The sequence below is a fragment of the Carassius carassius genome, chromosome 44 (genome assembly GCF_963082965.1).
Source record: "Carassius carassius chromosome 44, fCarCar2.1, whole genome shotgun sequence".
Classification (NCBI taxonomy): Eukaryota; Metazoa; Chordata; class Actinopteri; order Cypriniformes; family Cyprinidae; genus Carassius; species Carassius carassius.
The window spans coordinates 10,127,806-10,150,073 of NC_081798.1; the positions used below are offsets into that span (position 1 = coordinate 10,127,806).

The window sequence follows — 22,268 nt, forward strand, 5'->3', positions numbered from 1 at the left end:
TTCAAAGTAATCTATTACCATGTTTTACAAATAATAGTTCTAACATAATCTATCTATCTATCTATCTATCTATCTATCTATCTATCTATCTATCTATCTATCTATCTATCTATCTATCTATCTATCTATCTATCTATCTATCTATCTTCTTCTTCTGATTCTTGGCAGATTACTATTTTGTAGTATACCGCCACCAACTGTACAGGAGGGTGTAATACAATGAACGTCATAGAGTCTAGGCTTCTATTCATTTTTAAAAAAAAATTGTTCTGCTATACTGTTAATGTTCCAGCCAAACCCTTTTGATTCTGTGTGACACTCCCAGCAATCATTAAGAACTGAAATTGCTAGATTATTGATACTTCCCATCTATGATGTCTCCATGGAAGTCGTGGCCTAATGGTTAGAGAGTCGGACTCCCAATTGAAAGGTTGTGAGTTCGAGTCCCGGGCCGGCAGGAATTGTGGGTGGGGGGGTGTGCATGTACAGTTCCCTCTCCACCTTCAATACCACGACTTAGGGAGGCAACTGCTCCCCGGGCGCCGCAGCATAAATGGCTGCCCACTGCTCTGGGTGTGTACTCACAGTGTGTGTGTGTGTGTGTGTTCACTGCTCTGTGTGTGTGCATTTCGGATGGGTTAAATGCAGAGCACAAATTCTGAGTATGGGTCACCATACTTGGCTGAATGTCACTTCACATTTTCACATTTTCATCACATGTAAGCCTTTCATCTAACCAAATTCCCCAAATATTTACATTTCTTCTCTCTTTCAATTGATTGATTATATAACATAACTTTATAATTTTCTGGGATCTTCTTTTGGGTAAAAAACATAACCTTTGTTTTAGGAATGGAGAATTTAAATCCCCAATCAATACCCCATTGTTCTAACACTTGTATGTCCTTTTGAATAGCTGTGGCTATGTATGCTATGTTGCGTCCCCTTTTCCATATGGCAGCATCATCTGCATACAACAATCCTATATTTCTTACCCCAACTTTTTCAAATAAGTCATTTGCCATAATATTAAATAATATGGGACTAATTCCACTTTCAACCACAAACTCTTCACTTATTCCATTAACAACTCTGACTCTTATTGAAGGTTGTGATAGAAAGTCTAGTAAATCATTTTACATTCTTCCACTGATTCCCATTTTATCTAATTTAATTAATAGACCCTCTCTCTATCTATCTATCTATCTATCTATCTATCTATCTATCTATCTATCTATCTATCTATCTATCTATCTATCTATCTATCTATCTATCTATCTATCTATCTATCTATCTATCTATCTATCTATCTTTTGATGTCCATAGACCCGCCCACTACACCATGCGCCTCCAGCTGATTGGCTTACAGGAGCGCATGCGCCGTCGCTCTCTTTCAGTGTCGATTCTGAACAGAGAGCACGACCAGACCTGGAAGAGCAAGAGGTGGAAGAACACAACTGAAGCGTCTTGTCTTTATTTTTTTTAAAGATCTGTTAAGACAAATAATTTCGGTAAGAATATGCCAACTACATCAGTTCACACCTTGTATTTCATGTAGCCATACACAACACTGTCGACATCTGCAAAAAGGCAATGGTTTTTATCATTTTAATGGAGGGCAGGGTGATTGAGAGCTGCAAGCAAACGACACAGTTTTGTTTAAATTGGTAATGCGCAGCTAGCCAGTCATTTCTTCCTTTCCGTACAATAGTTCTGTTGTTTTCTTATTTCTGAGAAATGCTGTGCTGAAATGAAAGATTGAGGGGGATAGCAGCGAGCTTTGTTTCTGCTGGAGACGGCATCAGTCCATCTGGGCTTGTAAATATTATACAGACGGCGCCATTTTGTCATCTCGCTGTGGGTTTGAATGGCTGATGACGCCATGCCATGGATCTTATTGTTAACTCTTATTTAACTTGAAGGCTGGTCATGCCTGTTTGTTTCTATTGTTATGATTTGCTTTTGTATTTTAGTGGTTGGTTGGTTTTTCCTGCAAAATCAAGCTTGCAAGCGTGTATAAGCTCCTATTTGACGCATACTTTGCTATGTGCTACGGATGAAACACATTTCATATTCGATTTTGTATCACGTTTGTAGCCACTTTGTCATATTTCAGCATAAATCTGAATTATGGTGACATTTGAGCGTTTGAATTTCGTGGAAATTTGTGAAAAGCGTTGCTGCAATAGAAATCTCCAAGTTATGGTTTTTACCCAATGTTTTCAAAGTGCAAATAAGAGACTTCAACCTTTGATGTCTTATTTGAATTATTTGGTTGATGGTAGTTAATATCTGTTTACGGTACATACATTCAGGTTTATGTTCAAATGGTTAGTGGCCTCTGATTATGTGACCTGGTTTCCACCTCTGGTGGTTAAGACTCTTAACGGTATTTAACTGGTAGAATGTCACGTTTTTTTTGTCTAAATACGCTCTTATGTAAGAACTAACCTAGTTTTTGTGGTTGGTGATCAAATAGGCATATTCCTCTCTTATTTAAACTGTTTACCCAGAAATAAAAATTATGTTCTCACCCAAAAAAGTAAAACAAAAATTCAGTCGTCATCGAAACACAAATGAAATATTTTTTAAATCTGTCTAACCTTTGAAAGTTCATGCAACTAAAACTTAAGCACATCAAAAAGCACATAAAGAGATGTATAATTATTTTTTATTATAATTTAAATCACCCTGATAGTTTAATCCACAACATCTTGCTTTAAATGATGACAAATGAAGAATATGGAAAAAATATTTTGGTTTCCAAAGATGAACTGGTGTCTTGGAAGCTGAGTAAAAGACTTTCGATTTATGGAGGGGGTAAATGTGTCATGGATTAGCCTAAATTGTGTGAAACTGGAAGAAAAAAGAAAAGGTTTCTTAAAATTCCCATTGGTTTTTCTGTTGTTTTTAGTGTCACACTGTCTTTTCTGATTCTGTATGTTTAAGGTTTACCGAATTGTAGGTCAGAAATATGAGTTAGGTTAAGATAACAAGGATACTGTTAGATATATTCTCTAATTACGTCTCTTTCACATTGCTCACAGTTTAACCATTAGATTAATATCAGATTTTCTCTTCACTCTATGGAAGTTCACAAATCTGTTTTTGTAGTTTTGTGCTCTGACACTTTTTTTTTCTCCTGAAAATGTTCCTGTATTTTTGTTTTGCTATAAAGTATGAATGTTTGCCGGTATACTTGAGATACATGATATGCATGCATTTTAAGATCAATTCTTATGTGGATTGGTTTTGTGAAGCAGCTGGCCAACATCTCATGCGCACAAGTGGTGATTACATTTTTTGTGTTGCTGTACAAGAATATGTTATACTAAATGGTCTGGAAATGGCTGACACTGAATGGTTTTTCCTCATGGGTATGCTTGTTCTAATGCTGTTTACATATATTTCCCTCCGTTTATTCTTTTTATTACAGTCAAGAATTGATTTTAAATGATTGCCGTCAGGATTGGCTTGGGTATCCTGTGCATCTTGTAACGAAGCAGCACTTTTAATACAGGTAAGCATCTGAGGGATCTTAGTCAATTAAAATTCGAGAGATGTGGTCAAATTATTATTATCTAAAAAAGAATAATAGAAAGAAGAAGAAAAATGCATTCACTTACAGTCTAGAAATGTGGCTTAATGACATTTCTTGTCTAAAAATTGCAATATGCATTCTGTGCCATTGGTTATATGTGCAATTATATCTACAATGCAATTCTTTCTATCTTTTTATACATTGCTATTAAAGGAACACTCCACTTTTTTTGGAAATAGGTTCATTCTCCAACTCCCCCAGAGTTAATAAATTGACTTTTATCATTTTCGATTCCATTCAGCCAATCTCCGGGTCTCGCAATATCACTTTTAGCATAGCTTAGCATACATCATTGAATCCTATTAGACCAGTAGCATCACATTCCAAAATGACCAAAGAGTTTCGATATTTTTTCTATTAAACTTTACTCTTCTGTAGTTATATCATGTACTAAGACCAGCGGAAAATGAAAAGTTGTGATTTTCTAGGCCGATATAAATAGGGACTTTACTTCAATTCCGGCGTAATAATCAAGGAACAGTGCTGCTGTAACATGGCTGCAGCAGGCACAGTGATATCATGCAGCACCTGAAAATAGTCCCCAGCTAGTCTGTGTAGTTGCAGCTATAGCAGAGTTGCTGGGAACTAACTACTGCGTGATATAGCTGCGCCTGCTGCGGCCATGTTACGGCAGCACAGTTATAACACAATATAACTACAGAATAGTCAAGTTTTAAATAGAAAAAATATCCAAACTCTTTGGTCATTTTTGAATGCAATGCTACTGGTCTAATAGGATTCAATGATGTATGCTAAGCTATACTAAAAGTGCTATCCCCAGACCCGAAAATCAGCTGAATGGATTAAAAAAACGGTAAAACTCATTTTATTAACCCTAAGGGAGTTGGAGAATGAGCCCATTTCCAAAAAAAGTGGAGTGTTCCTTTAATGTTTTTGGGGACAATAAGAAAATTGCTTCATAAATTTCTTTTAGGTTGTTGCTTGTTACCATAACCTGTTATAAAGCATATTAAAGCCTGTTAAGAGTTCCCAGAGAATTTTGAAATTGATATTCCCCAGGCTGAAAAAATTGAGGAAATTAAAATCTTTAAGTCATGCAATGTAAAGTTTTCTGGTTCTGCTCAGCTCAATATAATTTGTCAACTAAGCTATAAATTGCTTTTGGTGAGTGCAATCTCTCTCTCTCTTTTTTTATTTATTTATTTATTTATTTTTTAAGGATTAAAAAAAAAAGTTTATCCATTAATCACAGGTGACTATGTATAAAAGCCATGAAAATTAATTGGTCAAAAAGTTTGGGAACCCTGTGGTCAGTTAATCATTAAGCCAGAAGCACTGTAGAATAGGTTACACCAGTGGTCTTCAACCCTGGTCCTGGGGACCCACAGCACGGCGTATGTTTTATTAAAATCACCTGAGTGATTATCAGCTCATTAGGAAAGATCTTCATGAACTGAACTGAATGTGTCAGATGTGCAGTGCTGTGACCCCAGGACTGTTTTTGCTTAAAGGGGTCCTATTATGCTTTTTCACTTTTTGAAATTTAGTCGTGTGTAATGTGTATGTTTGGGCTTAGAAAAGATCTACAAAGTTACAAATCTCAACGTCCACTTCAAAGGGAGATATTTAGTAAAAAAAAATCCCCTTTCAAGAACTACAACGAATGGCTCGTTTAGACTACAGCGTTGTATTCCCGTGATTTTATGATGTCACAAAGCGGCGCATTAGAATATTGTTAAAATATTTCATACCTACGGAAATTCGAATGGCTGTGGGGTTGGGAGGGGCGAGGTCATGGTTGGAACGCTTGGTTGAGTCCATCAGATAAGACGGCGACGACAAAGTAGTGCTGCTGTTGCGTCAAGTTTTCGCAAATTACACATGCACCTGAATAATTATGTATGTAAATATCTATGTTACAGAAAGTTATGAAAGTTTTTATAATAAATTGGTGACAGCACAATACTGGACTGTCTTTAGAAAACTGAATGTAATTTTAATTTCGTCTTGCATGTAATGTCTGATAAAGCAGTGTTTGTGATAGGGATGGGACGGTATGAAAATTTAATATCACGATTATAGTGACTAAAATTATCACGATTATCAATATTATCACGGTTTTGTTGAAACGAGATGAAAGTGTTCAAAAATAGTTGATGCTCACACTGAAAACATTTCAGCAAGTTTTATATTTAATAATCAACAAACAACTAATAAAACAAGCAACTCTATGCACTTAATTTAAAGAAAGATTAAATTCTGTGGCATTTCCTTCCTTACAATGAAAAGTGTAGAAGCATAGAAAAGTCACTGACTTTCGCCATTCCTTCTCAAAAAAAAACAAAAAAAACATTGTGCGCTGCGCTTGCGTCAGACTGTTGCTGGCTGGACATGATTTAATAGTGAGTTATTAAAACCGCGATAATCAAACACGGTTTTAATGATAATTCATTTTTAAACGATATTACTAACCTTCAGAACATTTTATCACGGTTATCAATAAAACCGGTTATCGTCCCATCCCTAGTTTGTGAGCTGAGCGCTGCTTTTTGTACAGCGTTACCGGGGAAACCTCGATCTCTACCACTCCAACATCGCATCCTGCCTTCAGAGAATGAGTTTGTATATATATGCCACCACAAATAGTGTGTGGGAAACACTGGACTATGGTATAAATAAATTCATTTGTATAACAGTTTCACTGCAATTCATGTTATAATGTTAGAATTAAAGAACAATAAACATAATACATATGCATTTATCAGTACATCGTAAATGCAGTTATTTTTAAGCAGTTGTTGACATCCTATCTGAAACATGATTTTGCCAAAAAAGAAAACAAAACAATAACTAACGTTGCCACTCTAATATGTCTTGCAAAATCTGTGCTTGTAAAGGTTCTTCACAATCCTCAGTATTCTCGGGTCTGAATCTGGCTCAAAGTGATATGGCAATATTGACGGAATTGCTGCTTTTGCAAGGGGAGTAGCAGTACTGAAACACCATCCAAGTTGTTCGCCAATCACAATGCACTGGGATAGCTAACCAATCACAACACATTTCGTTTTTTGGAAGGTGCTCCTTCATCAAACCTGTTAATAATTGAGCCGTTTATGCCAGGCTAGAGAGAAAGGTATTGTAATAATGTAAATTATGTGGAAAAACAATGCGTTTTTGAACCACCAATCATGTGAGAATGTTCTAGAACACCACCAAAACAAAACCAAGACTTTGTAAAAGAGCGTAATAGGACCCCTGTAATACAAAATACCAAACGGTGTTAATGATCTCGGTCTTCTTGTCAGATTTGAAGATTGTGACTCAAGTTAAACTCGGGCAAATGGCATGTTTAAAATGGTATTTTATGTAGAATGCAGTGTGTTTAAAAATATTTTTAAATGCACTAAAAATTGCTGTTGTTTGATAAGATTTGTTCAGCTCAATTCATTGGTCAAAATATGTTTTGGTTTTGTTTGTTGCATGCTATAAAATTAAATCAAGTATGGTAGTCTGCTTTGGCTACAACTACAAAGGCATTAAACAATGTAATGAGCTAAGAGTTTGTGTTTCTTACTGGCTTTGCAGTGTTACAATTCAAGCTCTATTTTTTCTGCTATAATTTGTTTTCCTCCATAATATTTGGTCTTGCTGTTGATTGTCTTCTTGTGGTTTGTCTTCCTTTTACCATAGCCTGACGGTCGTTGCCTTCTTTCATCTACAGGTGTGTGTTATTGCACCTCAGCATGGCTGTGGTCATCCGTTTGCAGGGTCTCCCCATTGTGGCTGGGACTATGGACATACGCCATTTCTTCTCTGGATTGACCATCCCGGATGGTGGTGTGCATATTGTAGGGGGTGAACACGGTGAGGCTTTTATCGTGTTCGCCACAGATGAAGATGCAAGGCTTGGGATGATGCGCACAGGGGGGTCAATCAAAGGTTCCAAGGTTTCTTTGTTGCTGAGTAGCAAAACTGAAATGCAAAATATGATCGAGCTCAGCCGTAGGCGCTTTGAAACTGGCAGTGCAGATGTTGCCACAGGAAATGGCAGTAGGCCGGGTCCACCGGTTAGTACTGGTGGAAGTGGAAGGGGCAACTTGTCAACCACAGCACAAAGTTTTAGTAACACAACTTCAACTACAGCCACCACAGCACCATCAACACATGAGCCTGTAAGCAACAAGACTGTCCCTACTTTTTCCACCACTACCATTGGCAACATGCCCCCAAACTTTAATAATTTCAGCAGCCCAAGTCTTAGTTTGGGATCCACAATGACCACAGCAATGTCGTCGCTGAACTCTGTACCTCCCCCGATACCTCCCTTGCCTACCATGCAAACTCTACCACCGATGCCCCCCATACCAGTACCACCACCAGTTTCCACATTGCCACCAGTACCAGCTGTTAATCCGCTAACATCAGTGCCTCCGGTCCCTCCCATTGCACACATGCCGCACATGCCTGCGTTTCCTCCGTTCAACCCTGGTGTCCCTCCCCCAGTTGGCCCTGTCGCTGGTGGTTTAGCCTCTGGTCCACTGTCTCTCGGAAATCCCAATCCAATGTTCCTGAATCCCCTAAACCCTCTAAACCACCTGAATCTCCAACCTCACATGAAATCGCCAGTGACAAACCCAGATGAGTTTTACGTTCATCTACATGGCCTTCCTTTTTCAGTCAGTGAAATTGAAGTTAGAGATTTTTTCCAGGGACTTGGGATTGAGTCTGTTCGTTTGCTCAAAGACAACCTGGGTAGGAACAACGGCATGGCATTGGTTAAGTTTTACTCTCCCCAAGAATCTTTCGAGGCTCTGAAAAGAAACGCAGGAATGATAGGCCAAAGATACATTGAGATTTATCCAGCTACAGAGCGGCAGTGGAGAGAGAGCTCGGGACAGTCTAAAGCAGGTGGTGATGCCGAACAAAGCCGTCATCATCGTAGAAGCGTCAATTCGCCATCACCCTCTGGCCGTGAGCGAGCCAGATCCCGATCTCCCCACAAACTAGAATTCTGTGTTTATTTGAAAGGACTCCCATATGAAGCAGAAAACAAGCAGATCTTTGAGTTTTTCAAAAATCTAAACATTGTTGAAGATAGCATTTATATTGCATATGGACCAAATGGCAGGGCAACAGGTGAGGGATTTGTGGAGTTTAGGAATGAAACGGACTACAAAGCTGCTCTCGGTTGCCATATGCAGTACATGGGTAGTCGGTTCATACAGGTGCATCCAATCACAAAGAAAAACATGTATGAAAAGATAGATACCATTCGTAAACGGATGCAGGGTTCCCAAGGTGATCAGAAGAATAGCTCGGGTGAAGGAGGAAAGAGTGCCAAGAATTGTGCTCACATAACCAATATTCCCTATAATGTGTCAAAAAAAGATGTCCGTCTGTTTCTTGATGGCATTCAGTTGTTTGAGGAAAGCCTCAAGGTGTTAGTTGACGCAAATGGTAATGGTCTTGGCCAGGCTATTGTGCAGTTTAAGTCCGATGAGGATGCACTTAAAGCAGAGAGACTACATAGGCAGAAATTGAATGGCAGGGATGCTTTTGTTCATTTAGTAACATTTGAGCAGATGAAGGAAGTTGAGAGAAATCCTCCTCCCCAGGCAAAAAGAGGCCAGAAATCTCAAGGAAATTCCCATGCTCATGCCTATGTACACTCTCAGCCTCAGGTCCAAGTTCCCCAAGCACCTCATGCTTTTCCAGGAATGACAGGAGATGAGTTTAATTTTCTGAGAAATGCTGTAGGGACCCTTGGCAACGGGCCTCCTTTTGTCAACCCATTTATTGCTCCAGGTAACGGACTGGCAGCTCCGCCGCCTTTGCCGCCACTTGGTGCTTCTATGGGTGACATCTCGTTTAGCATTCCCCCACCAATGGTTGGAGGACCTCTGCCCGGTCCTGTTCTAGAGCATCCTGGTTTCAGACCCGATGGCAACAGTGCACCTGCCGGCTTTGTTAGTGCGCTAGAGCCCTTAAGGGGCATCACACCATTTGACAATGGATCTTCTCGTAAAGCAGTCAGCCAAAATCATGGCAGTAGCCAAGGTCAGCGGCCAGGTTCTGAGAGTTTAAGAGGACCATCCAGCAGTGGTCCGGGTAATTCACGGCCCATAATTGTCAAAATTCAAAACATGCCCTTTACTGTGACCGTTGATGAGATTATTGATTTCTTCTATGGTTATCAAGTGTTGAATGGTTCAGTATGCTTGCAATTCAATGAGAAGGGTTTGCCCACTGGGGAAGCGATGGTTGCTTTTGACTCCCATGATGAAGCAATGGCTGCTGTTATGGACCTGAATGATAGGCCCATTGGGGCAAGAAAAGTTAAGGTTACTTTGGGGTGAAAACAACATCTTAGTCTTTGTAAAGTGTCTTATCTTTTGGCATGGTTTTCTGGAAAATTTACTTATCCGGTTGTTTTATGTACAGAGTAAAAACTAACAAGTATTAGATTCTCTTTTTTCTGTACACATTATTTATCCAAGGTTGTAGGTACATGAAGCATGTAATTGAGTAAAGACAATGTTTATTTTAAATTCCTCTAAACGGCATTAAGACTTCAGGTCAATAATGTTTTAGTTCACATCTGCAGATCTGAAAGACATGTTTATAGTGGTAGGTTCAATAGAGCCTAATATCTGCGATAGAGGTTAGCTGGCAAGTTAGTTTCACTCTCAGAATTCCTCGTTTTTGTATCTCTGCTCAAGTTTTACACATCTGTATATGATCCATGCTGCATCTACACATTTCTTTCTGAGGGAAAAACCGTGCTGCTGTGCATTGTGTGCGAAATTCATGCCTACATTTGAGTTACAATGTTTGCTCTCTGCTGCAAAGTTTTCTCTGTCAATAAAATGCAAATGTTCATGTCTTTTTCATTATCTGTTGCTGTCACATTGGATTGCTTTAAAAAGCCTGATGTCAAACCAATTTTGTAAATGCCAAGTGGGATGTGAATATGTATATAAAAGCATTTTATTCTCTTTGCTTAGCTTCTGTTCTCTTGTTGCTGTGGTGTTTGATAGTTTCCTTTTTTTTTTTTTTTTTTTTTAATGTTTGGCATTTTTTTCCAGAGTTGCTGAAATGGATCAGTTTTATGCTTAGTTTTCGACGTTCCAGCGCTTTTTCTTTTGTAAATACTTTCCAGCTGAACTTTTGTCAATAAAATGCCATACCTGAAATGACACTTAAAGTTGTGTTCTCTCTTGTCCTTCTGGTTTTTTTTCCCCCAGTTCAGGTATGAACAATAAAATATTTTGCTGTGACTTCTTTGTTTGAATTTATCTAATCTATTGCTTGTTGCTTTAGACTGTCTTTATATTGTAGTCTCACAGTGCATTATTTAAATGTATTTTTTTTTACCTGAGATTTGAAGGCACTCTCTAAAGGTTTTATATTTTCTGCTACCACAGATAAGCATCTTCAATAAAAGAATCATACTGTTGAGTGAGTTCTGCTTGTTTAGAGTGGAAAATTTTTCGTTCAGTTGAGCCAGGAAGCTAAATTTTGTAATTATTTTAGTTATTTGCTTAAAGCTTCAGATGGATCAGATCTATATGGATCAGAAACCCATTAAATTTTGCCCTTGTTGTGCCACAAATGGCTTTTTAAAAATGCTGTCTCCATTTGTAAAATTAAAGAGGAACACGTTTTTGAGTTGTTTTTGAAATTTGTTCTTATGTTATACAAGAGAATGAACAATACGCAGGCAAACTGAACTGATGAGAGGTGCATGAATTGTTTCATTGTTTACACTGTGGATTATGATGGCAAATGTTATTGCTGCATAAAATTTGCTTTTCTTAGGATTTTTCACTTACTTGCATGGTTATCATTTCTCTCTTCCGGCCAGTTTTTTTATTTTTATTTATTTTATTATTATTATAAGGACTCAAGATTCTCAATGCCTTTTTATCAAAGCAGGTCAAGTGGGATTGCTTTCAAATGCTGTTCTTTGATGCTTTGAATCTGCTTGTGATGGTCTTGTGCAGAAGATCAAAATATCAGGGTTATTTATGCAAGTTCTATATATTTGGGTTGATATTTTGTGCATCTGTTGTTGTGAAATGCTTTGGAATTAAATTCATAATGAGTTCTCGAGCAGTTCTTCAGCTTTGTGGACTGCATATTTTGCTTAAAGCCTTTTTGACACTGAGCCTTGGTTCCTGATTAACATGTTAATGTTCAGGTAAGTGCTAATCACAGATATGAGTACTGCTATAAAATATCAGTGAGCATTGGATTGTCTTCCAGATTTATTACTGTTTCTACATTTCAAAGGAAGGATGCATTGTGTTGGGGAAAAAAAACATGGAATTATTTAGCTTTGTTTTGAATAATCATCCTTGTTTTGAAAAAAAAAATGCTGCTATGCATTGCCACAATTTTGGAAAGTTTTGGGCTGATATTGCAACAAAAATGTTTTCAAGAAACTAGATTTTGTTGAGGTATGCAATTGAAATACTGTGTCTATAAGTTGTGTTAGTTACAACACTGCTTTGCAGTTGTGATTTATTTGGTGAGACTGGTGTTAAGGAGTGAAGTTTTTATATTTAAATTTTAGCCTATATATTGATTGCACTGCAATATAAAGAATCAACAAATGCCTCTAATTTGTCACTCTGAATGAATATCCATAAAGAAGGAACATAGGTAATCTAGGAATTTGTACTGTATTTGTTCGCTTTTTGCAAATAATTTGACCCAATTGAGAAATCTCTGTTACTGTGGAGACAGTGGTCATGAAAAGCACGCTCTGTCTGAGTTTTTTTTTTATTTTTTAACCCAGATGCTAAGAGGTTGCGTATAAACCAGTCGATATGCTGGTAGAATACGTTACAAAAAGCTGCTGATTGATCGCTGCATTGTTGGCTGTATATTACTTGAAAGTATAAACTCATGCAGTCGAGCTGTTATTAACGCTGAAACGCTTTTTTTCCAGATTCATATTAGGTATTTCTGGTTACACGCGTGTTTTAATATCATTTTAAGTGTAATGATTGTAAGTTCAAGGCGTTGGTTAAAATTAGAACTGCTTGTTGTTGCGTCCTCCTGTGTAATGAGTCAGTCCACGTTGGTTTCTTGCAGGCTGCTCTGTGCTGCGGCTGGTGCGGTGATTGACAGGCTTCTGGCCAATCGCAACCTAGTTCAGCTGACGTTCTGACCAATAGCGTTGCACGTCTGGAGAGGAACTGAATTGCAACGCCCTGCTCATTTTGTATTACATGAACGACAGGGTGGAGAAGGCAGTTTTGGCACAGAGTATCTCCGAACGGTTTCTATAGTTTGAAAATTGTTAAGGGTATGATATTTTTGATTTCACGGTCGCATTTGTCAGCTCATTTTGTATTAGCGGGTTGCCTGTACGCCGTTGAGCAATGTTTTTTTGCACAAGTTTTGTTTTTAATCGCGTTATAATACATTTAAGGCGTGACTGTCGGGAAGTCACAGATACTGACATTTAGGCCATCAGATACGATATTTACGTTACCTCATTTCTTTGTTATTTGTTTTAAAACTCATAACGCTAGTTTTGTGAAATCGAGCATCCACGGTTCGACCATATATTATATTGACTTGTTTTTTTGCTTGACTACGGACAAGTTCAGCAGAATGCGTCCTTCTGAACAGTTCTTTCCCTTTTCCTTCATCAAATATTTCACTTCCTCACGTTTGTCCGCTTTAGTGATTCATAGAAGAGGTTTAGTTTCGAGACAGACACTTTAACAAGTTTGTATCTTTTGTGGTTTTCAGATGGCCGCTCAATGTGTGTCGAAGGTCGAGCTCTCCATCTCTTGCAATAATCTGCTGGATAAAGATGTTGGATCCAAGTCTGATCCACTCTGTGTTCTGCTGCAGAGTGTCGGGGATGACAAATGGTCGGAGGTATGTATGTTAACCCTTAAAAAGCCTCTGTGGCTACATTACGACCAAATAACATTGTTTTTTTTTTATTATTGAGTATAACAGCAGCTGACGCTCACTGCAAGTTTACACTGGGCAAAAAAAAGTGCTTAATGTCACAGCTTGCTAAATTTGCAGGTCGCTGATTATTGACTGTGATTTCTGTGATTTATAATTAAAACATTTTATACAATCATTGGTTATTCAATTATTTAAAATGTAGTTTACTTGTGTGGGTGTGTATATCCTTGTTTGCTTAATGTATGTGATCACTGCAGGTGGAACGCACAGAGAGAGTGAAGAATTGCCAGGACCCAGAGTTCTCAACAAAACTTCACATTGACTACCACTTTGAGAAGGTGCAGAAACTAAAGTTTGGCGTCTATGATATTGACAACAAGTCTGTTGACCTCAAGGATGATGACTTCCTGGGAGGCTTTGAATGCACCCTTGGCCAGGTATGTATCGAGAAGGGTGTTGCATTGAGATGCACATTTTCTTATATATTTTCATGCAGTGCTAATATTAGTGGCACTGGACTTCATTAAGTAAGGGATAATGTACATACGGGATAATCGCAGAATTAAGGCTGACAGCACTAATGCTGTGTAAGACTGAAGGGCTTTATTTTGCGATAACAACCAGCTGGATGCACGTTATTCTGTTTATAACACGGCTACTTGCCACAAAAGTAAATAATTAGACATGAAATATTGATTCGAGTTGAAATATTTGAAAGCAAAGCTTCCACGAAGAAAGCATTTCAGACTATATGGGCATTAAAAGATATGGTACAGTCATACTACTTTTTACACAGTATTTCACCACATGAATAATTATGGTGATTTAAGATTAAGTTGTTTTTTAATCTTACCTGTTTGTTATTTAACAACAAACCAACAATCCATTACAGTGTACAAAGCAGTCATCGCAAAATGGCAGCAGCTGCATTTGTATGAAACAAGAGATCAAGTCTGCAATACCAAAATTAAATAATGAAATATTTGTATGGAGAATATTGATTTGAGTTTTAATGTTTTATTTGCCAACCAAAAGCTTCTATGAAGAAACATTTTTCCCAGCAAGCGAATAGCACTGACTGCGGTTACCTGGATGAGCCTGTTATTAGTTTTTACCTTTTGTTATCTGGGAATAACATACCTCAGAATGTGGTGACTGTCCAATCAGAATCGAGTATTCCACAGAGCCGTGTAATAACCAAACTTTGTAATCACCAAACTTTACAACAGATTGTGTCATCTAGGAAGATTACCAGACCCCTTCAGCTCAAGGCAACGAAACCGGCTGGGAAAGGCACAATAACAGTATGTGTTCATAAACACTCTTACTGCTGTTTCTAATATGGCATCACTGGTAACAGAAAATGGAAATGTATCACATTAGAGTTTTACCACCTTCCCGATAAATGTTTTATATACCACATAATTAAATTAATTTGCATTTGCAGTGTCTTTATTTGCAGGAGAATTTAAGAGCTTCACAGAAGAATTATTAATTTGCATAATGTATGGTTTTTAGTAAGCCACAAAGAGCCCTCTGTTTGATCAAATTAACATTTGCATTTGTTAATGTATGCAAAGTTTGTCAATATACCATTTATTAGCTTTATACTGTATATCATTAGCTGTTTGTTAGCTTTATATAGAAATTCACTAGCTTTTTTTAAATAAACATTTAGCAATGTTGTCTTTCTTTTTTCTTTTTATTTGTATAAACAGATCACAGCTGAGGAGGTGAAAGACAACAGGGCTGTTGTGATGGAAGTAGAGGCCAAAAACCTGGATAAAAAGGTTGATATAATCAGCCTCTGTGTTCTTGCATCTTGCTGTAACCATTTATAATTTGTACCTTATCAAGTACAAGTTACTGCTGGCCAACCACACAAAAATGATTGCCATATTCAGGGTTTAAAAGCAGCTATGTACTGTTGTGTTCTATGGAAGATGCATGTTATATTCACTACTACTTTCAGGATATGTTTGGGAAATCTGATCCATTCTTGGAGTTTTTCAAGCAGGAAGAAGATGGGAAGTGGCAGCTAGTTCACAGGACTGAGGTTTTTACCTGCTTTCACTTAAACAGAGAACTTTTTGTGTGTGTGCATGCGAAACAATTAATCAATTATTGCATTTTTTTTTTTTTTTTTTTACTTTTTTCTGTTTTTAATAGGTCATCAAGAATAATTTGAACCCATCTTGGAAAAAGTTTACTGTTTCCCTGCATACATTCTGTAGTGGTGACCTGAATAAACCAATCAAGGTATCAAAGGGTTTTTATGCTCAATCATATGTGCGTTTGTCATAGTATCTTAATTTAACAATTTCACCATACAAGAGAAACCTTTGTTTTTATTTTAGAAGATCGTTCAGCAAATTTATCTTCAGGATTATGGGAAGAAATTGGTGCTTTTGGCTCTCAGCATAATTGAGAATTTGAAAAGTTACCCATCTACACTTAATGTGAACACGTCTTTTCACAAAAAATAATTTTTAATTTCTATCCCATGTATACCCTTCAAAAGTTAGCTGTCAGTAAAAATTTTTTTGAAAGAAGCCTTTTCTGCTTAACAATTCTGCATTTATTTGATAAAATTTATAGTAAAAACGGAAATAGTCAAAAAAATAAAATAATTTAGGATAACTGTTTTGTTTGAATATATTTTAAAGTAATGGAAATTGTTACATTCTTTATAGGATTGTTGAATTTAAAGTTTAAAAATACATTTTTCAAATAGTAATTTTACAAAAGTAGAAGTCTTTACTGTTACTTCTTTACTGTTATCAATTGAATCCTCGTTTAATACAGGAATTAACTTCTTTAAAATAAAATGTACTACCCTCAAACTTTGGAACCGTAGTATATATATAACTTTTGGACAAAGCAATAAGATCAGATAAAAAGACACATAGTATCATTCAAATATAGCTGTGTACCTGTTTTAAGGCACCAAAGACACCTTCAGCCAGCACTTTCAGTTGTCCTAGTCCTTAGACTAAATCTTTGTCTAATTGCTAGGTAACTTGTTACGATAAGGATGAAGACACAAGCTCAGACATGATAGGAGAGTTCACCTGCACCGCCGCTAAACTAATGGAGGCTAAAGACAATGCGGTGAGCAGGATGCATGTCTGTTAACATTCCATAAACATCTTTATTTTTCTTTCTGTCCGTCTGTCTGTCTGTCCGTGGCTTTTTGTTTTAGGTTCATTGTTTTGATTATGATAGCGATGGCACTCATGATCTCATTGGTGTGTTTCAAACTAATGTGTCAGATCTGCAGAAAGCAGCTACTGGCTCCCCGGTGAGACTGCACCTTCACTGCTCCAGGCTTTCTTGTTGTCTTTGTGTTAGCAGTAGAATATTTCCTTTTCCTCACATACATTTCTATTCTGATTAACTTGAATAATTTCTATGAGTTTTGTTGTAGGGCATAAGTGAAAAGTTTTCATTTTTGTAGGTTGAGTTCGACTGCATCCATCCAGAGAAGCAAAAGAAGAAAAAGAATTATAAGAACTCTGGGGTCATCAGGATTAAGTATTGCAAGGTTCAAACAATCTTCATCTGTTTTGTATGAAAACATACCAAGCAGTATTATGTGTTGCAAGTAGCAGAATTGTTTAGAATCATTTTAATCTCCATTCTGTCTCTCAGCTGGAGGCACAGTATTCATTTCTGGATTATGTAATGGGAGGTTGCCAAATTAACTTCACGGTAAGATCTGTCATGCCACAACATTTGCTTCTAATAGCAGGTGTTTTTTCTGTATTCATTTATATGCCGATGTAATGAACGGGTATAATGCAGAACATTACATTTAGGATGTAAATTGGAGGTATGGTTTAAACTCTAAAACAAAGGTGAATATTGTTTGGTTTTAGGTGGGCATTGACTTCACTGGCTCTAATGGAGACCCCCGCTCCCCTGACTCTCTGCACTATCTCAGCCCTAACGGCGTAAACCAGTATCTGTCAGCCCTCTGGTCCGTTGGCCAGGTAGTCCAAGACTACGACACGTAAGAGAGCGATTTTTGTCCGTAAAGTTCACCCTTTGAGCACTGTACTGAAAAAATTGTAGAGAAAATATAGAAATATTAAAAGTGGTTTAAAATTAATACGTTTATTCAGCAGGAATGCATTAAATTGATCAAAAGTGACAGTAAAGATATTTTTTAATGTTAAAAATAATTTATATTTCAAATAAATTTGGTTCTTTTGAACTTTGTTCAAAGAATCCCAGAAAGTATCAGTTCAATAAAAAAAAAAAAAAGGAGCAAAACAACAGTTAATAATAAAAAAATGTGTCTGGAGCTAGAATAATGGATGCTGAAAATCACAGGAATTCATTCCATTTTAAAATATATGAAATAATTACTTTATTTATCAGTACTGTTGGTTTTTAAATGTATTTTTAATAAAAAATGCCAGCCTTTTTTGTGTGTGTACATAGTCTTTTTTTTCTGAAATATATATTTTTTTTCTATCTTCACCTATAGTGATAAACTTTTCCCAGCATTTGGATTTGGTGCTCAAGTTCCTCCAAACTTCCAGGTCAGCCATTACAAGTGTCCTTGATACTTATTCACTATTAGTTGTAATAGAAATTGAATTCAACAAAAGTGCGTTTTTGCAATTTCTTAGGTATCCCATGAGTTCCCATTAAACTTCAACCCCAATAGCCCATATTGTCAAGGTGAGACTCATATGTTTGAAAATTTGAAATAGAACAATTTGAACACCTTTTTGACTAGAACACGTTCTAAGATGCTAGTGTCACATGGCTGATGTTTATACCATGCAGGAGTGCAAGGCATTGTGGAAGCCTACCGGATGGTTTTGCCTCAAATTCGTCTCTATGGACCCACCAACTTCTCCCCCATTATAAATCACGTGGCCCGAATTGCAGCTGGAGCCGCCCAGCAACCAAATGCAGCAGTGAGTAACTCACAGGCCTTTTCTGTAGTGTGCTGCCTCATCCACAGGATGTGGTTTGATGGGTATTCATGTGTCTTTTGTCTCTGTGGTTTGCCATGGTATTTTCAGTCCATTCGAATATGTGTCTTTTTCTCTGTCTCAAAATTAGCAATACTTTGTGCTGTTGATCATCACTGATGGAGAGATCACTGATCTCGACCAGACCAGACAATCCATAGTGAACAGCTCCAAACTGCCCATGTCCATCATCATCGTGGGTGTGGGTGAGGCAGACTTTAAGGCCATGGAGTTTCTGGATGGGGACAATGGAGTTCTTAAATCTGTGACTGGAGAACCAGCAGTCAGAGACATTGTGCAGTTTGTGCCCTTCAAGCAGTTTGCCAGTGTATGAGCCTCTTAAAATATGAATTGGTTTAAAGTTCTTAAATTCACATCCAGTGTTTTCTGTAATTATATTACTGTCAGTAATTAGGCCATCTCTCGTTTCTCCTTAGGCTCCTAAAGAAGCGCTGGCTCAGAGTGTTCTAGCTGAGGTGCCAAATCAGCTGGTGTCATACTTTAAAATGAGAAATATGGCTCCTGTCAACCCACCTTCACCTGTCAAGTAGACACAGGTTTGCGCGGGAGAATTAATTGTAGGTATCTAAAAGAAATAGGAGTTAGTTAGAATTGGTATGGGTCACCACTAGAGGGAACCACAGCTCTGTTAAAGGAGGACCTTCATTACAGTTCTTTCTCAGTCCTTCATATTTTTCTTTTACTTTCCAAGATGGTTATTCCTTATATTATTCTTTTCCAACTGGAGAACTTTTTATATAAATGTCTTTTTTTTAATAGATCTATGTCTCTATATTATTCCATATATTTTTGTATTATTGTTCATGAATACAGATGCCTTGGGTTTTTAAGCCAATATTTGAAATCACTTTTAGGCCTTGCTTTGCTTTTTGATGTAGATGAATGCCATATCAATTGGGAATGCTGTTGTTTCTGCGATCTAGTATTTGTCAGAAAAAAACTGAATGACTCCGAACTCATTCAACCACTATGCTGCAATTAATAATCACAAATAATCATGGTGCCATAACAGAGTGAGTAGCTATAACTTTACCAAAGAAATTGCTGCATGTTTTTCACTAGCAAACATTGCTAATCTAGTGTGAAGTTAGATTCTTTGAGATTTGTTTTGCTAATATGTTATCATTGTTTTGACCAAGATATATTGAGAATCATTTAGAATGCATATGTACTATGTAGTATGAATTTGAGTAGAATGGATTTTAAAAATACTGGTTTACTGGTATAAAGACACAGACATTGGGAGCATAGAACTCCTTATCCGTTATGCCTTTTTATTTTGAGGATTTTGTACATTGTGTCAAATACTATTTTAAAGATCTTAAAGATAAAGAGCTGTTCATTTTATCTATCTAACTCAAATGTTTGCACCTTAATCGCACAGTAAAGTTAATTGCACTTCTCTAGATCTATTGATTTTAGAAATGTACTCTTGCGCTTGCCACGTAAAGCCTTATGGGACCGTTATCTTGTTTAAAGAATCTTTTTAGGGAATGGTATTGTAATCATATGAATGATTTTCTTCTTAGTAATTCAACATGTTCTTCAAAAGCCATTGTCATTCAGTTACACCAATTTTAGTGTCACAAAAAATGCTGAATAAAAAAAAATTGCCTTATTAACAGGCACAAGACGTGTGTGTGTGTCTGTGTGCAACAAAAAAAGCATAGTTTTATTTCAATAAATTTATCCAATTCTCACTTGTTCTCTTTATTATTTGAAGTTCATGGAATTGAAATGCAGAATGAACACAGCTGTTCACCTGTTTACTCTTATTACACCCTTTGGTTCAACTGTTAACTATTGAGTTATCACAGGTAAATATTACAACTTGTCTTCTGCCTGTGGAGTTTTCTGTCGGATTGTATGCTCTGACTTTGGAGGTTACATGAATGCTGGATATTTAAAAGCAGACTAATTGAGGATGTATTTGTCTAGCACTTACTTTAAGTCAGATTTGAGTGTCTTGTTTGTACCTTAAGAACAATGAAGATCAACTTCACCTAAAGCTAACACAGTGGATCAGGATTAGAAGACACAGAAACACAGCAGGGCTTGGCCATTTCTATCAATGTCCTTTTAAAGAAGATCTATAACCTGCCAGGGAAATATGACAGGAAAGTGGAATTGTCTTTTAGAGGTAAGGTAGATATTGAGGAATAATCACATTGTCATATTCAGTTTAATTGGGGAATAAAAAAAATGTAGTAGTATTTATATAATGTGAGAAATAATACTGGGACTAAAGTGATATCGTTGTTTAAACGTGTATATGCAAGACTTCTATTTTAATTTATTTTAAAAGGAAAACAATGTTTACTGTCCAGTTTTAACTCACAAAACCAGGATCCTTCAGTGTGAGAATATAGCCATCTTCAATGAGGTAACTGTTTTTATGAAAGTTGTTTATGTATTTGCTACAGGATATTTAGAAAAGCAAAAAAATAAAAAAAATTACCCCTGCCGCATAAAGGAAAGATCATCAGTCGCTACAAAACCATTCAAACTGTTTTCCATTAATATATTAATATTCATATATTTTCAAATGTCATTACTCCAGTTTTCAGTGTCACATGATCCTTCAGAAACCATTTTAACACAAACTATTTACTATTATTATCAATGTCTTTACTCTCACTATTTGATAAATTGAATGAGTACTTGCTGATTAAAAATATCACTGTCCCAAGCTATTGAAATGTAGTGTGCTGGTTACCATGCACCTTCACATTTTAGGCTACCTTTATTTTTTCATAATACATTTGGAAAGACAGCCTGTGAAATCAACAAACGTAGCTGCTGCTGCTTCTAGAATGAAGATGAAATCAGTTTTTATTGAGTATGTTGGGAGGAGGTCTTCATGTTAGCCAAACCTTTCATGTATAATCACCATGCTAGATCTACCACAGGCACTTTAACATTCCCGAAGTCTTGTAAACAGCCACATCTATGATTTCAGATACAGTAATGAAATTACAATATTTGAGGTCTGTCAGAAGGTTATCCTTTAACTTAAGCTAACTGATACTGGAATGATGGGAAGGACAAGAAAGAAAAGACATTCAATCTGAATGGAGATAAATCATATGTTCACTGGCTTTATGAGAATGAAGTCCTTGGGATTTTCATTTATTAGAAATGCAATGAATGTAAAACGGGGAGAGATCTAACACAAACACCACCATTTTATAGATTTCTATTTATTTATTTTATTTACACCCACACACACTGCAAACGCAAACTTCAAAAGTTTGGAATAATTAAGTTATTATTTGAAAGAAGTCCCTTATGCTGATTTGTTAAGTCAAAAATACAGTAAAGCATGAATATTGTAAAACATTTTTACAATTTAAAGTGTTGTCTATTTAGTATATTTAAAAATGTAGTTTATTGTAATATGCGTATTTAATAATCAGTATTGAAAGCAAGCAAGGGCATGGGATAGTTCACCCAAAAATGAAAATTTGTCATCATTTACTCACCCTCATGTCGACTCAAACTTTATGAGTTGCTTTCTTATGTTGAACATAAAAGAAGATATTAAGATTGCTTGTAATCACACAGTTGGTGGTTGCCAAAAGTGACAGAACAAAACATTCGTAATGTTATGATTTCTAATTAAAATATATGCTAAAAATCACCACAAAATTAATAATTAGGTAGCATAACATTTTTCTACACTAAAAATATTTCTTGAACACCAAAAACAAAATAAGAAAGAGAAAAAAACATTTAGTCTGCGTCCAATAAATGAAAATGTT

At 36.6% G+C, this 22,268-nt stretch overlaps 2 protein-coding genes across 5 annotated transcripts; both read left to right on the forward strand.

The window, feature by feature from the left end:
- Positions 1 to 1,377: 1,377 nt before the first annotated feature.
- cpne1 (copine I) lies at positions 1,378 to 19,261 on the forward strand. Of its 4 annotated transcripts, XM_059538386.1 has the most exons (17): positions 1,458 to 1,511; positions 3,437 to 3,520; positions 13,328 to 13,459; positions 13,756 to 13,935; positions 14,728 to 14,802; positions 15,217 to 15,288; positions 15,471 to 15,554; positions 15,668 to 15,757; positions 16,701 to 16,799; positions 16,956 to 17,042; positions 17,150 to 17,209; positions 17,377 to 17,510; positions 17,991 to 18,045; positions 18,136 to 18,187; positions 18,296 to 18,429; positions 18,578 to 18,814; positions 18,924 to 19,261. In XM_059538386.1, the coding sequence occupies exons 3-17, from the start codon at positions 13,328 to 13,330 to the stop codon at positions 19,035 to 19,037; spliced, it is 1,605 nt and encodes a 534-aa protein (XP_059394369.1). In that variant the 5' UTR covers positions 1,458 to 1,511; positions 3,437 to 3,520; the 3' UTR covers positions 19,038 to 19,261. The 4 variants fall into 4 exon arrangements, with proteins under 4 accessions (XP_059394368.1, XP_059394369.1, XP_059394370.1 ...); XM_059538385.1 differs by lacking the exon at positions 3,437 to 3,520 and having other exon boundaries at positions 1,378 to 1,511; XM_059538387.1 differs by lacking the exons at positions 1,458 to 1,511; positions 3,437 to 3,520; positions 16,701 to 16,799 and adding exons at positions 12,725 to 12,875; positions 16,514 to 16,609.
- Positions 1,460 to 10,755, forward strand: rbm12 (RNA binding motif protein 12). Its single transcript, XM_059538382.1, has 3 exons — positions 1,460 to 1,511; positions 3,437 to 3,520; positions 7,284 to 10,755. Exon 3 carries the CDS (start codon positions 7,306 to 7,308, stop codon positions 9,916 to 9,918), a length of 2,613 nt encoding a protein of 870 aa, XP_059394365.1. The 5' UTR covers positions 1,460 to 1,511; positions 3,437 to 3,520; positions 7,284 to 7,305; the 3' UTR covers positions 9,919 to 10,755.
- Positions 19,262 to 22,268: the final 3,007 nt, after the last annotated feature.